Source organism: Gymnoscopelus microlampas, assembly GCF_963454915.1.
Source record: "Gymnoscopelus microlampas genome assembly, chromosome: 20".
Lineage (NCBI taxonomy): Eukaryota > Metazoa > Chordata > Actinopteri > Myctophiformes > Myctophidae > Gymnoscopelus > Gymnoscopelus microlampas.
The window spans coordinates 35,946,663-35,959,341 of NC_139957.1; the positions used below are offsets into that span (position 1 = coordinate 35,946,663).

General features: G+C 43.5%; 1 protein-coding gene across 1 annotated transcript in view; it reads left to right on the forward strand.

Moving 5' to 3' along the window:
* clic4 (chloride intracellular channel 4) overlaps window positions 1-11,884 on the forward strand; it is a 33,490-nt gene extending 21,606 nt beyond the window's left edge. The window contains exons 2-6 of the mRNA XM_084044862.1: window positions 860-969; window positions 5,540-5,665; window positions 5,823-5,929; window positions 7,564-7,745; window positions 9,706-11,884. Of these exons, the coding sequence (XP_083900988.1) occupies window positions 860-969; window positions 5,540-5,665; window positions 5,823-5,929; window positions 7,564-7,745; window positions 9,706-9,870 (690 nt within the window). The 3' untranslated portion in view covers window positions 9,871-11,884. The remainder of the gene's footprint in view (window positions 1-859; window positions 970-5,539; window positions 5,666-5,822; window positions 5,930-7,563; window positions 7,746-9,705) is intronic.
* The last annotated feature ends 795 nt before the right edge of the window (window positions 11,885-12,679 follow it).

Consider the following 12,679-nt stretch of genomic DNA (forward strand, 5'->3'; position numbering starts at 1 on the left):
TGTGTGTGTGTGTGTGTGTGTGTGTGTGTGTGTGTGTGTGTGTGTGTGTGTGTGTGTGTGTGTGTGTGTGTGTGTGTGTGTGTGTGTGTGTGTGTGTGTGTGTGTGTGTGTGTGTGTGTGTGTGTGTACTTGTATCACGATACTTGTGAGGGCCAAATGTCCCCACAAAAAGTAGAGTAGAATTTGAGAAATGGTTGTTTTTATGGTTAGGAAAAGATTCAGGTTAGGATTAGGCTCTTTCAGAGGATAGGTTTAGGGGTTGGTTTAGAGATTTCCTAATGTTATGCTTAGTTGTGCGGCAAAGTCGCGCACCATGAAATTGCCCATCTACGAGCTCACAACAACGTATCGCACTGCGACGCGTTGCGAGTTTGTAGAACTGGTACTTATCAGCTATTTCCAGTCCTAAAATGCTGTCCTAATATGTTGACGTCCTCTCAAGTATAGTAATACTGTGCGTGCGTGCGTGCGTGTGAAAGCATCATTGTCTTTCATGGGCTCTCTCTGGGTGAGTGCAGTGGACCAGCCCTCAGGCCGTAAGGTGGTGCAGAGGAGATGTGATCGGTATCAGTGCATCGGGACCTCTTCCATTTAAGGCTAAACCTTGACCCGATTGGGATCAGTGCACCAGGCTCGTTGAGAGGCCTTTTTTTTTACCTCCAACTCTTTGTGTGCTAGCTTGGACGTTCTGCCTCCAAAACGTCTAATCTGTTTAGTTTTCATTGTGGACTGTTGTGTCCGTAGTCGTTCTACGAGACATAAGGAGATGGTATCTGTCTACTATCTTCTGTATAGTCGTTTGCACTCCTGCATTCTAGATATCTTATCTTCTCTCTCTCTCTCTTTGTCTCTCTCTCAGGCGGGGAGCGATGGTGAGAGTATTGGAAACTGTCCGTTCTCCCAGAGACTCTTCATGATCCTGTGGTTGAAGGGGGTCGTGTTCAACGTCACCACAGTGGATCTTAAGAGGTGAGTCAGCAGGAATCCTTCACAGGCCATCGCAGGGGGGGAGACCCACCCTTAGCCCCTCCCTTAGCCCCTCCCTCCTCCTCTTCTTCCTCCTCCTGGTTGAGGAGGTCTCCGTTCTCCATCTCCTGTCTCTCTCCGCTGTCTCCCTCCTCTCCTATTCTCGTTGCTTCCCGGGAACCTTCCCGGACGTTTTCCACGAAGACCTTCACGGCGACGCGGCGGCGAGCACTTTGATCCGGCCCCGCCTCCGGCACGTTCGGCCGCCTCCCGACTGCTTATTTGCTTTTCCCATGACCCTTTCCCAAGCTGTAGAAAAACCAGAGGAAAAATAAACACGTGCAGGGACTCCGGGGAGGCTATTTAAGGTTGTTCTCCCAGCTCAACTTCCTGCCTCAGATTTTGGGGGGTAACATGTTATTTTTCACCACCGAGGTCACCACGAATCAAAGGCAGGATTAAAAAAAGGGGATCGTCTGCAATTTTCAACTTCCAGTATTTTCTCCTCCCAGATGAGGAGAACGTTCTTAAGTTGTACCAGGCTACCAGCAGCTCTCTATAACCCATCACTCGTTATGTTTCTGTCTGAGTGAATGAGTCATGTAAATGCTTCCTGATTGTTTTTCCACGTCTTGGGCCAGGCCCGGCGAACGGCTGATTATTTTCAGACATGTACAGATTGGACTCCTAGTTTCCATGGGTCTTTTTTTCTAGGTTCTTTTTATTTTTGACTCAGAGCCTGCGACCCGTTTCTGGATTTTAGACGTGCAGATCCATTGCCGCTTAGAAAGAAGAAGATCTGTTGCCGCGTGGCTCGTGACGTGTTCCACTGGATTCACCACCAACTGCTGGCTGGAGAAACACATCATAGTCATGTTCAGAACACACTGTTTTCCTTACACAGAAACATAATATGATGTGTGTCTATTTGGTGGTTAACCACTTAAGCCAGTGGTTCTCAAACTTTTTCATGTCAAGGACTCCAAAAATGATATGTATTTGGCCGCGGACCACCATCTGAAAAGGTTTTGTGCCAGGGACCCCCAGAAGAGAAGACTTGTGTTAAAATAAATTCTAAATTATTAAAACATTTTCAAACACTTTCAAGATTTTTCAAAAATGTTAAAAAATAGCAGATGTACAAGCTCGCAGCGCGACACGAAGTGACTCGCTGCGAGCTTGTACATCTGCTATTTTTGAATAGCCAACGTATAAAATATGGATAAAGCGGTTAGAATGATTGTGATGCTGTATTAACGATTTTTTATGGGGACCCCCCCCCCCATTTTTCTGGGGACCCCACTTTAAGAACCACTGACTTAAGCCCTAGATACGTTGTCGTGTAAAATTCGCTGAGAGAACCATCGGTACCCAGCTACCCACTATCAAGTACATCTGCCAGAAACACTGAGAGCAGACCCCACCCAGCCTTCTAATGGACTGTTCAACCTCCTGCTGAGTGGGAAACAATACCGGTGTCTCCGGGCCACAAAAACAAGGCTCAGATATCGCTTTTTTTCCCAGGACTGTATCAACGATGAATTAGGGCTGGGCAATTCAACGAAAATATATAGAAACCGATATTTCGAACCAATTACTTACTTAATCTTGCTCATGTACTGTACGTTAATTGAATAATCGAGGGGCTTATATATCAAGGAATGGACACAAACAAATTCAATAGATTTCTTATAATTGACTAAATCGATTGGTCTGATTAACCATTTAACTCTGTATTATACTTTGTACGAAAATTGCGATGCGTTGTGAGCTTTGTAGATAGTCTATTTTCACCATTTAGTTTTTTTGAGTGGTGCTAACCACTCCTACATTTGACTGTGTCCGTATGTCCGTCCGTCCGTATGTCCGTCCGTATGTTTGAGCACGGCTGATTGGTCAAGCTTCACGTGACACGTGACAATATGTTGTCACGTGTCACGTGACAACATATTGTTGCTGATTGCAACACAAGGATGCAACCAGTTACACTTTCAAAGGCACCACTCTCTTCACACTGGGTGTGATTTGTATTATTGATTCATTAATCATAATCGAGGCAAAAGTTTAAAATAATCATGATATTGATTTGAAGTCATATTGCCCAGCCTGATGATAAACACGTTATTCTAGTCTCACTCACTGGCACCTTATTGTTGCAATACTTAGCACTGGCACTTTACTAGTAGTATGTCATATACTGTATAATCAATCGTCATGTATTGTCACTTTACCAATAGAATGGACTGACATAAAACTGAACTGGAACGGAACTGTCCTTTACTATACAATATCAATCATCGACTGTTACTATATAATATCAATCATCGACTGTTAATGAATAGATTGTCTTTCTGCACTGTACCCTTCTGTGTGGGGATGCACTAACACCCCACGTTTTTCTATATTCTGTGCGTCCATACTCTCGCTCAGGGTATCTAATCTAAAACACAGGCTGCCATGGTCCTGCTGTAAAAGGCATTGGAGGATATCCGCCCACTTAGCAGTGTCTGTTTTCCTCTCACTCCACTCCTCAAACAAGCCTTTGTTCCGCCGGTGCGACCGCTCGTTGCTCTGGCTGGCATTTTTTTGTTCTAAGGAGACCATTGATAACGTTGCTTCACATTTTCCACGCTGCATATAGCAGCATACGTGTGACCTTGACTGTGCACAAGCGTTCTGCACAAGAAGCATTTTGTTTGTCCTGTTTATGGCTCTATATATTTCTTTTACTGCAGTATGTGAATATGAATGTGAGAACCTTGTCTCATCTTTATTAGCCATGCAAAGAGTTACTGCCTGGAGTGGAAATGGTTCCTGTGACTTTCCCTACACAAAAAAAAGTTCCATTCTCTCGGCCTCCAAGGCAGTCTAATGTTGCTGTGATAAAAGCCTGATAATCTCCAGGGAATTCTCTTACACCACTGTTAATCAACGTCTGGTCCAGGGCCCACCAGGGTCCAAATGGACCCTTAAGGGTCTGGAACTCTGAGATGGAGCTGTTTTTAATCTTTCACCCCAATCTACACTATAAAAGTCTCAGTGTTAAGGGTCAGTTTAGACCACCTGGTCGTCCCCAGACCCAACGTTAAGAACCAGTGTCTTGGTGGAGAACACCCCCCTCCCCCTCCTCTTTGAGTGAGGGTGCCACTTCCTTTTTGCATGCCCAAGAATTGAAATAGTTTCCTGTTTTGTTGCCGCCCTTGGGCGGCTTGTCCAAAAACCCTGATAAGTACCGTGTGCGTGCACGGTCACGGCACACAGTGACACGGGCTCCATGTTGGATCAGTGATGGTGTTTTGTACTGCAGGCAGGGGTTCCCAAACCTTTCCATGACATGGACCCCCAAATAGCCATAGCCTCTGGCTGCAGCACCCCTGTTGTGAAATGGCTTAAAAATAAGAAATACATTAAAATACTGATCTAGATGCAGCAACGTGTTATTTTCACTATTTTTGAAACTTTACATTTTTTGTGAGTGTTTAAAAAAGAACGATGGATGAATGAATATTCCCTTTTTTATTTTTCCTCCCCTCTATATGGCGCCCCCTGGCTGCCCCCGCTTTGAAGACTTGTGGTGTACTGTAGTGTAAATGAAAGGGGATTCTGTCAGTCTCTGAAGGTCACAGTTACATTTGCTTTATGTTGATTTATGACAGAGCTGTTTAGTTGGAGGTTTTTGTTGGTATTATTGGGCCTGTGTTGTGTTCACACCCGTCATTCAACACATGCTTATTACTGGGTGTGTTTTTGTGTGTGTCTACGTACATCATATCTGACCTCTCGAGACAACTAGAACACAACGTGCTAGCTCTGAGAACTGCACAGAGATAGGAATGTGCACAAACATACATGCTGTGTGTGTGTGTGTGTGTGTGTGTGTGTGTGTGTGTGTGTGTGTGTGTGTGTGTGTGTGTGTGTGTGTGTGTGTGTGTGTGTGTGTGTGTGTGTGTGTGTGTGTGTGTGTTGGGGTGAGTGAAATGGTCTAGAACAGTTGAGCATGGTGCAGCTGCAGCAGGCTATTGTAATCCTCTGTACTGACCCAGGAAAGCTAGTCTACAGTCTAGTTTGTAAATGTGCTTTTTTATAAAGATGTCACTCCCCAGAATGACTCCGAATTGATATTATGGTTATCTATCATATCTGTATGATATCTATGGTTGTATGCAACTTATTAAAGCCTTGACGCAAATCGAAAAGCTCCAGTCCTGTTGAGTATTTCAGAAGTGGTCTTTTTTGTTTTTAATATTGTGTCCATTCTAGAGCCAGACCAATACATATCGGCCAGTATGATATGGTTGTTTGTTTCAGGCCATTGTTTGACTTGTCATTATAGACAAATGATTTCAACGTTTTTCCAAATTGGCTGATCTACAAGCTCTTAACGCGTTGCAACGCAGTGGTTAAATGAAATAAAGTTTGGTTTATGTGTTTATTTTTTACCTCTCAAAAACATATTTGTGCTTATTTTTTTATTTTTTTGTTTGTTTAATCTGAAATATCTTAAATAAATTGCATTGCAGGTGTTGCCCATTCAGTCAACATGATGTGCAATGTTCATGTGGTCTCATCCTAGGAAACCTGCAGACCTTCAGAACCTGGCCCCTGGCACACACCCGCCCTTCATCACCTTCAACGGCGAGGTCAAGACCGATGTCAACAAGATCGAGGAGTTCCTCGAGGACATCCTCAGCCCACCCAAGTGAGTGAGGAAGACTGTGAAAACGCCACCCTCATGAGCACCCTGTGCCTGTGGGTGTGCCTTGTTAGAACCTGACCACTGTCAAGTTCAGAGCTGTTGTGTAACCTAATCACTCTCTCTGTGTGTGTGTGTGTGTGTGTGTGTGTGTGTGGGGTAGGTTTGCTAAGCTCAGCGCCAGGCATCCTGAGTCAAACACAGCTGGTATGGACATCTTCGCTAAGTTTTCAGCCTTGATCAAGAACTCAAAACCAGATGCCAATGAAGGTGAGTTGATACTCCTAACACCTTTCTTATCTATCTCTCTCTCCCTCTCTCTCACCCTTGCACTCACAGCGTGGTATGTAACTGTAAAGAGAGGCGCAAAGCCCAGAAGTCCTCCAGTTGTGACAGAATGGTGGTTGCTAGGCGACGCCAGTTGCCTTGCTGTGATTGGAGGTTTGCTTTGGGAGTGTGGCCTCACACAGGAACACAGAGCTTTTGTTCTTCTGTCCCCATGACTGAATCTTGTCACCCAGGTCTCCTCAGACCATCTCACCTGGACTGAATCTTGTCACCCAGGTCTCCTCAAACCATCTCATTTGGATGGATTGTTAATACAATACGATGAAGTCACCCTAACACTGGGCAAGAGTCCAAAAGGGAACTGGTCTCCATAATCTCCCTAATTGGTTTAATCAACCCCAAAGACAGGCTGCAGTAGTTTAAACAAACATAAACATGTTTTATATGATAGGACAAATATTTCATAGAATACTGCAATTAATGTAATACATTCTCAGAGATTATATGTATCAGTCCAACTATTTAAGATTTGAGGAACTGTATTGTATCTATCATATTTTAAATATTAAGCATGGTTTTCATGAAAAGCATGAGGTATAATATGACACTTGCCTTGTGCTATCTTGCGGTATCTTAGTTTAGATGGCTGCTCTCCACCCTGGGGAAATATTGACCTACTGTGTTAGGTGCTGAATGCCAGCAGGGCTATGTCAATAGAGTTTTATGCCTGAATCTCATTCAGTCTAGATGATAAAGACACTACTTGGTTAATGATAGACCTAGGTATTCTGCTGTAGCATACTGCTAAATGTGACACATAAGATCTTTATATACCAGAGTGGTTGCCTTTCTCAATGAAATGCTGCCCTCTGGTGGGTGATCGTAATATGTTCACTACAGCTGTGCAGTGGTTGGAGGCCTCAAGAAAAGCCTCAACGGGGCGTGCCGGCAGCTGCGTCAACCTCTCTGCTTCCTCTCTATATGTATAAATTCAAGGAATCTCTGTATCTATATCTTTCCTTTGCATATCTTGAGAACCACTCATCCAATCCACTTCACACTTGGCATGTGTATTGCTGAGGTGTGAGGACACAAGGAAGAACAGTGTAATTTCTTCTTTTTCTTTTTAGATTTTTTTTTGGCTTTTATGCCTTTATTGATAGGAACATAGGCTGACAGGAAATGGGGACTGACTTGCAGCAAAGGCCATCGGGAGTCGAACCCGCGACACGCTGTCAGGCTGAATTACCAGCCTATAGGTGCCCAGACGGTTACGCCAACAGTCCGGCCAGTGTAAAGTTTATTAAAGCGGTTCTCTCTACAATGCCGCAAGCAGAAGTTCCGGGAACCAAGCAATCGACCCATTCCGAATGGGCAGACATTCTGAACGGCTATGCCCCAAACGGGCACTGTACTTGTCTAAATAAAGCACACAAAAAAATTAACCTTTTTATAGAACAAGTACCGACAGTACACTTGCTTATGAGCATGTAAACATTTTAGACTGGGCATCAAAACCTAATGTCTTCACAGGCTCACAGAAGAGCTGATCACCATTTGAGTTTTGCCCTTGTTCTCAAGTGTGTGTGTGTCTGTCTGTCTGTCTGTCTGTGTAGCCCTGGAACGTGGGGTCCTGAAGACACTACAGAAGCTGGACGAGTACCTGCGCTCGCCGCTCCCCGACGAGATCGACCATAACAGCATGGACGATGTAAAGGTGTCCAGTCGCAAGTTCCTGGACGGAGACGACATGACCCTGGCCGACTGCAACCTGCTGCCCAAGCTGCATATAGTCAAGGTGAGAGCGTTGAATTTGTGCTAAAGCTCTATATTCTGACAATAATCATTGCTATGGAGTTGCAATTTCATCCAATCAGGCGAGACAGCCCATTTCATCTATCAGCTTTAATTTTAGAATGAACCAGATCCAATTTCATCAGCTTCTTTTTTTGTTTAATCACTTTCAATTTCACTTCTTTCTTTATCCTCCTGACTGGATGAAAGTGGTACCCCGACCTGAACATTTTATTTCTGTTTATTAAAGAGCTGGAACGATGAGGAGCCCCCTTTTACTGAACACTCTATAGCAGGGGTCTTCAACAGGGGGTCCGGGACCCCTAGATGGTCCTCAGAGTTACTACAGGGGGGCCGCCAAATGTTTGTGTGATAGGAACTTTTACTTTACATTAACCACCTGAACCCTACCCTTTTCTGATGAGAACTCAGCCTCGAGCTAGTAGATCGGCTATTTTCGGCAAAGAGGTTTGGCGTAGAGGCCAGGGGAAAAAAGAGCAGACCAAGTACAGAGTGAAAGGTCAAGTTTACTAAGTACTGAGGGCTGAAGTGGTTAAATGTCTGAAAATGCACATTAACATGAACCCAACACAACACCGATGATAGTGCTGGAAAACAAGTCTATGAAATAGATGAAATAGCCTCCTGCAGAGCCACTGCGTAACAACTAAGAATGTGAATGTCCTTAGTAGTTACAGTATTGTACAAAGTGTTTTTATCAGAGCATACAACCTGGCTGATGGCTCAGTCCAGTGGTGTAAAGTAACTAAGTACATTTACTCAAGTACTGTACTTAAGTACAATTTTGAGGAATTATTACTTTACTGCAGTATTTTCAATTTTCAGTACTTTTACTTCTACTCCACTACATCTCAGAGGCAAATATTGGTACTTTTACTCCACTATAATTATTTGAAAACTTTAGTTTCTAGTTACTTTGCAGATATAAATTATTATAAAACGCACATTTACCACTTCAGCCCTATTTTATACTTAGGCTATTTGAAAATAGCCGATGCGACGCGTTGTGAGCTTGTAGATCTGCTATTTTCAAACAATTTAGTGCTTTTACTTTTGGTATTTTAAGTATATTTTGATGTCAATACTTTTATATTTTTTCTCAAGTAATATTTTGAACACAGGCATTTTACTTGTAAGGGCGCGCTCTCACCAAAAGTTGGCTGGCCGCTGTTAAACGCAGGTTGTGCGCGGCCACAGTTTTTTGCAGCCAGCGGATTCTAAAAAAACGCTGTGACGCACCTGTCATTCACATTCAAGACCGTCCCCGTAGCCCGCACCGCCACTAGACACTAGCCACTAGACAAAAAATGTCTTTGCACTTTCACACTTGGGGTTCGTACATCTACATACACATTCAGATTTCAAATATAAAGTACTTACCCCATGGCCACGTATGTTACAATCATGTACGGGCCCTCATAAGTATCCGTATCTATCTACTTCTGAGGGCCCGTACATGATTGTAAAATCCGTGGCCATGGGGTAAGCACTTTATATTTTAAATCTGAATGTGTATGTAGATGTACGAACCCCAAGTGCACAAATCATAAAGTACTGGGTGAGATGCAACAGCATCTCCAGTTGGTCCACTGAGAGCACCATGTTGCTTCCTGAGTCTTGGGACGGTCCGCCTTCGACTCACCCGATTGGACAGAGGGGGAAAATCAGCTCCATGCCTCCAGCAGTTTTATGCTTCTTCGTGTAGGGCGGATAAACGCAAGGTCTGCGCGACAAGCGTAAAAATCTGCTCTTGCGTGAATCCACGCATTTGCATTGACAAAGCATTGGCAGATTCTGCCCCAGAGGTAAAATAAAAGTGCGGTGGGAGCGCGCCCTAACAGAGTATTTTTATATTGTGGTATTGCTACTTTTACTTAAGTAAAATATCTGAGTACTTTTTCCACCACTGGCTCAGTCTCACCATCACTAACTCTTTTCTCCAGGTCGTGACCAAGAAGTACAGAGGCTTCGACATCCCCAAGGAGATGACAGCGGTGTGGAAGTACTTGAACAACGCCTACACTCGTGAGGAGTTCACCAACACCTGCCCCAGTGACAAGGAGATCGAGTTCGCCTACGCAGACGTAGCCAAGAGGCTGATCAAATAAGCTCCTACTCGTACCACGCTACTCCTCCGTCTCACCCTCCCACCTCCCACCCTCGATGCCCTGCCCGCTGCTCAAGGATCCGTTCATTCACGAGAAAGAAAAATAAACAAAAACTATGGATTCCTCTCCTTCGCTTCCTCATCTAGGAGCGAACCCCAGTGCATGAACCCGTTTTCTGTTCGTTCGTTATTTCTCAACGTTTTTCTTCTTTTTTTTTTTATAGATCTCTGTAGCTGAGACGGCAAACGTCTCCGATGTTCTATGTTCAGTGGTTAACCACTTAATCCCTATTTTATACTACGTCATACGACGGTGTCGCACAGAGATAGCCAATCTACAATCTTACAACGTGGTGTGGTGTGAGATTGTACAGATCTGCTGTTTTCTCTCCTTTTTTTTAATGTTCGCCTATAATGACATGCCCAAAATAGGGACGCCAGATTGAATGTGGTTAGTTGCTTCCTTTTTTGTTTTGTTTTTTGTCTTGCACGTCTGATAAATGTGAGCTGGCGAGACCATAAAGGGCCAGTGAGACACTACAGAGGCCTGCATGTGTATCTGGGCTTATCAGTGTTGGGAGCACCAGTTGACATGCTCCCCGAGAAGTGACCTTCAAGTTGACCTTCAGTCTACCGGTGTATGGTCATACGCTGTTGTTTATTTTCTGTTGTCTAAAGCATATTGATTTTGCTCTTTCTAAGCTTGCTATGGAAATGAACACTGAGGGAGGACAGTTATTTTTTCTCTCTCTCTTGTCTGTCTGTCTGCCTTTGGCTAACGAAGCAGCGTAAAACAGTGTTGAAAGCTTCAGTGTTGTTGTTATTTCTTTTGGTTAGTGTATTTGAAAGGTTTGTCAGTTAGAGGCTATAGGCCGAACCAGAACCGGTTGACATATCAAGCGAAAGATGCATTTATTCTACTGTAGAGTTGCTCCAATAAATCAGAATAACTGTAACTACAGGTAATGGCTACCTGGCATCCATGCTCTGATTTCTCATTATATTTTATGGGCAAGAGTGTTCAGCACCGTAGGGCTGTGTAGAAATTAAACTGTACTGGCTGCATACATGTATGTATAACATTTTTAACTCAGGAAAAAGGGAACCTGAGATTTATGAAATCTTCAACCGCATGTAGCTTACAGAACCATTTGTACTTGTACAAATGTAAAAAAAAATGCCTTTTTTAATCACTACATTGCCTCAAAATATGTCTGCATAGACACCAACACACTGAGTAGCAAGCCTCTATTTACCAGAAATGCAAGCTGACTCTTTCCTTCTCTGGTGAAGGGAAGTGTTCACTTGCGTGGCGCTGGAAGTAGCAGCAGTTTGGATTACACATCACTGACCAAAAAAGGGCACATTATTCTGGTCTCACTGTGGATAGGATGACTCCTGCTATGTAAACTAGTGTAGTCATTAAAAAAAAAACACGCTCTCGTCCGCAGCAGACGGAAGGAAGGACTCTAATGTGCGGTCAGACACCAGGAAAGGTGACACTAAAGATATTTATGAGAAAATGAATAGAGGAGAGTATCAATGGATTCTCGTCTTCAGTATGTAGCTTGATCTGAGTTAGTGAATGTATGATATTATACAGTAGCTCTCTAAAGGTGCAGATAAAAAGAAACCCACCCCACCCGCCATGTTTTTCAGACGTTTGTTTTGAAACAAATTTGATTAAAAAGGAATTGTAAATATTTTGTTGTGATTGCTCAATGTGTACATTTTATACATTCAACTCGAGGAACTAGGCCTATTTCTTGCCTGCTTGGATTTTAATTCTAGAAAATATCTCTTCTGGCCTTAAAACATTTTCTCTTTCCTGATGTTTTTTTCCCCAAGACTTTCTTTTTTCGTCTCCCAGAAATCACTGCATTGAAATGAGTTTCATTGTTTAAAAAAAAAAAAAAAAAGACAACTGAATTATGTCATGGCTTTTTTTTTTCTTTTTCTTTTTTTTTACAAGTCTTGACAGAATAAAAATAAACTCTTCTCTTATTGGCCATCTGGCTTGTGTATTTGTGCTTTTGTTGCACATCTTTCTTGTCTTATGATGCTCGAGGAAGCAATGGAACAGAAATAAGACCTGTTTGTTTGCAGTGTGCAATCCCCCCCCCCCTTCGCTCTCTCTGTCTCTCACAGTTTTCACCACCAAGGAATGTATCGAGTGGGTGCCCACCCACTCTGCCAACTCCTCCTCCCCCTGAAGACACCCACAGCAGTCGGTTTGACCATGTTTTGCAGCCTGCTCCCAATCCTCCAATGTTCTTCGCAGCACAAACAAGTCTACTCTGCAGATCTGATCGTAGCCAACGTTTCGCAACAGGCAAGGAGGAACATGGAGAAAAAAAAGGTGTCGGGGGCGTAGAGCTTTTGGATACTGTCCAGATCATTAAAATATCATGTTTCAGTCACAAACATTCTCCTCTCCTTCCCCTGAAGAACATAGTCACATGGTCTCTACACTCGTAGCTCCACAGCAAAGGAAATCCACCCAGACTTAAACAGATGTGTGTGTGTGTGTGTGTGTGGGGGGGGGGGTGAAACAACAAAGTTGGCCATCAGACACCACACTCATTACCTGCAGGGTAATGGTAATTATGTGATGAGGTAAAAAGTAGGGAGGTTGTTATGTATGGCTGACATGTTGACTACAGCATGTAGTCCACTTAGGACAGCAGAAGTCAAGGCCAACAGAGGGAGCCAACATGTCACCATGAATTATATTCCTTCCATAGTACTTGGCATCCCTATTTTGGGCATGTCACTCAAATAGGATATACAATTATTTTCCCGTTTGGACT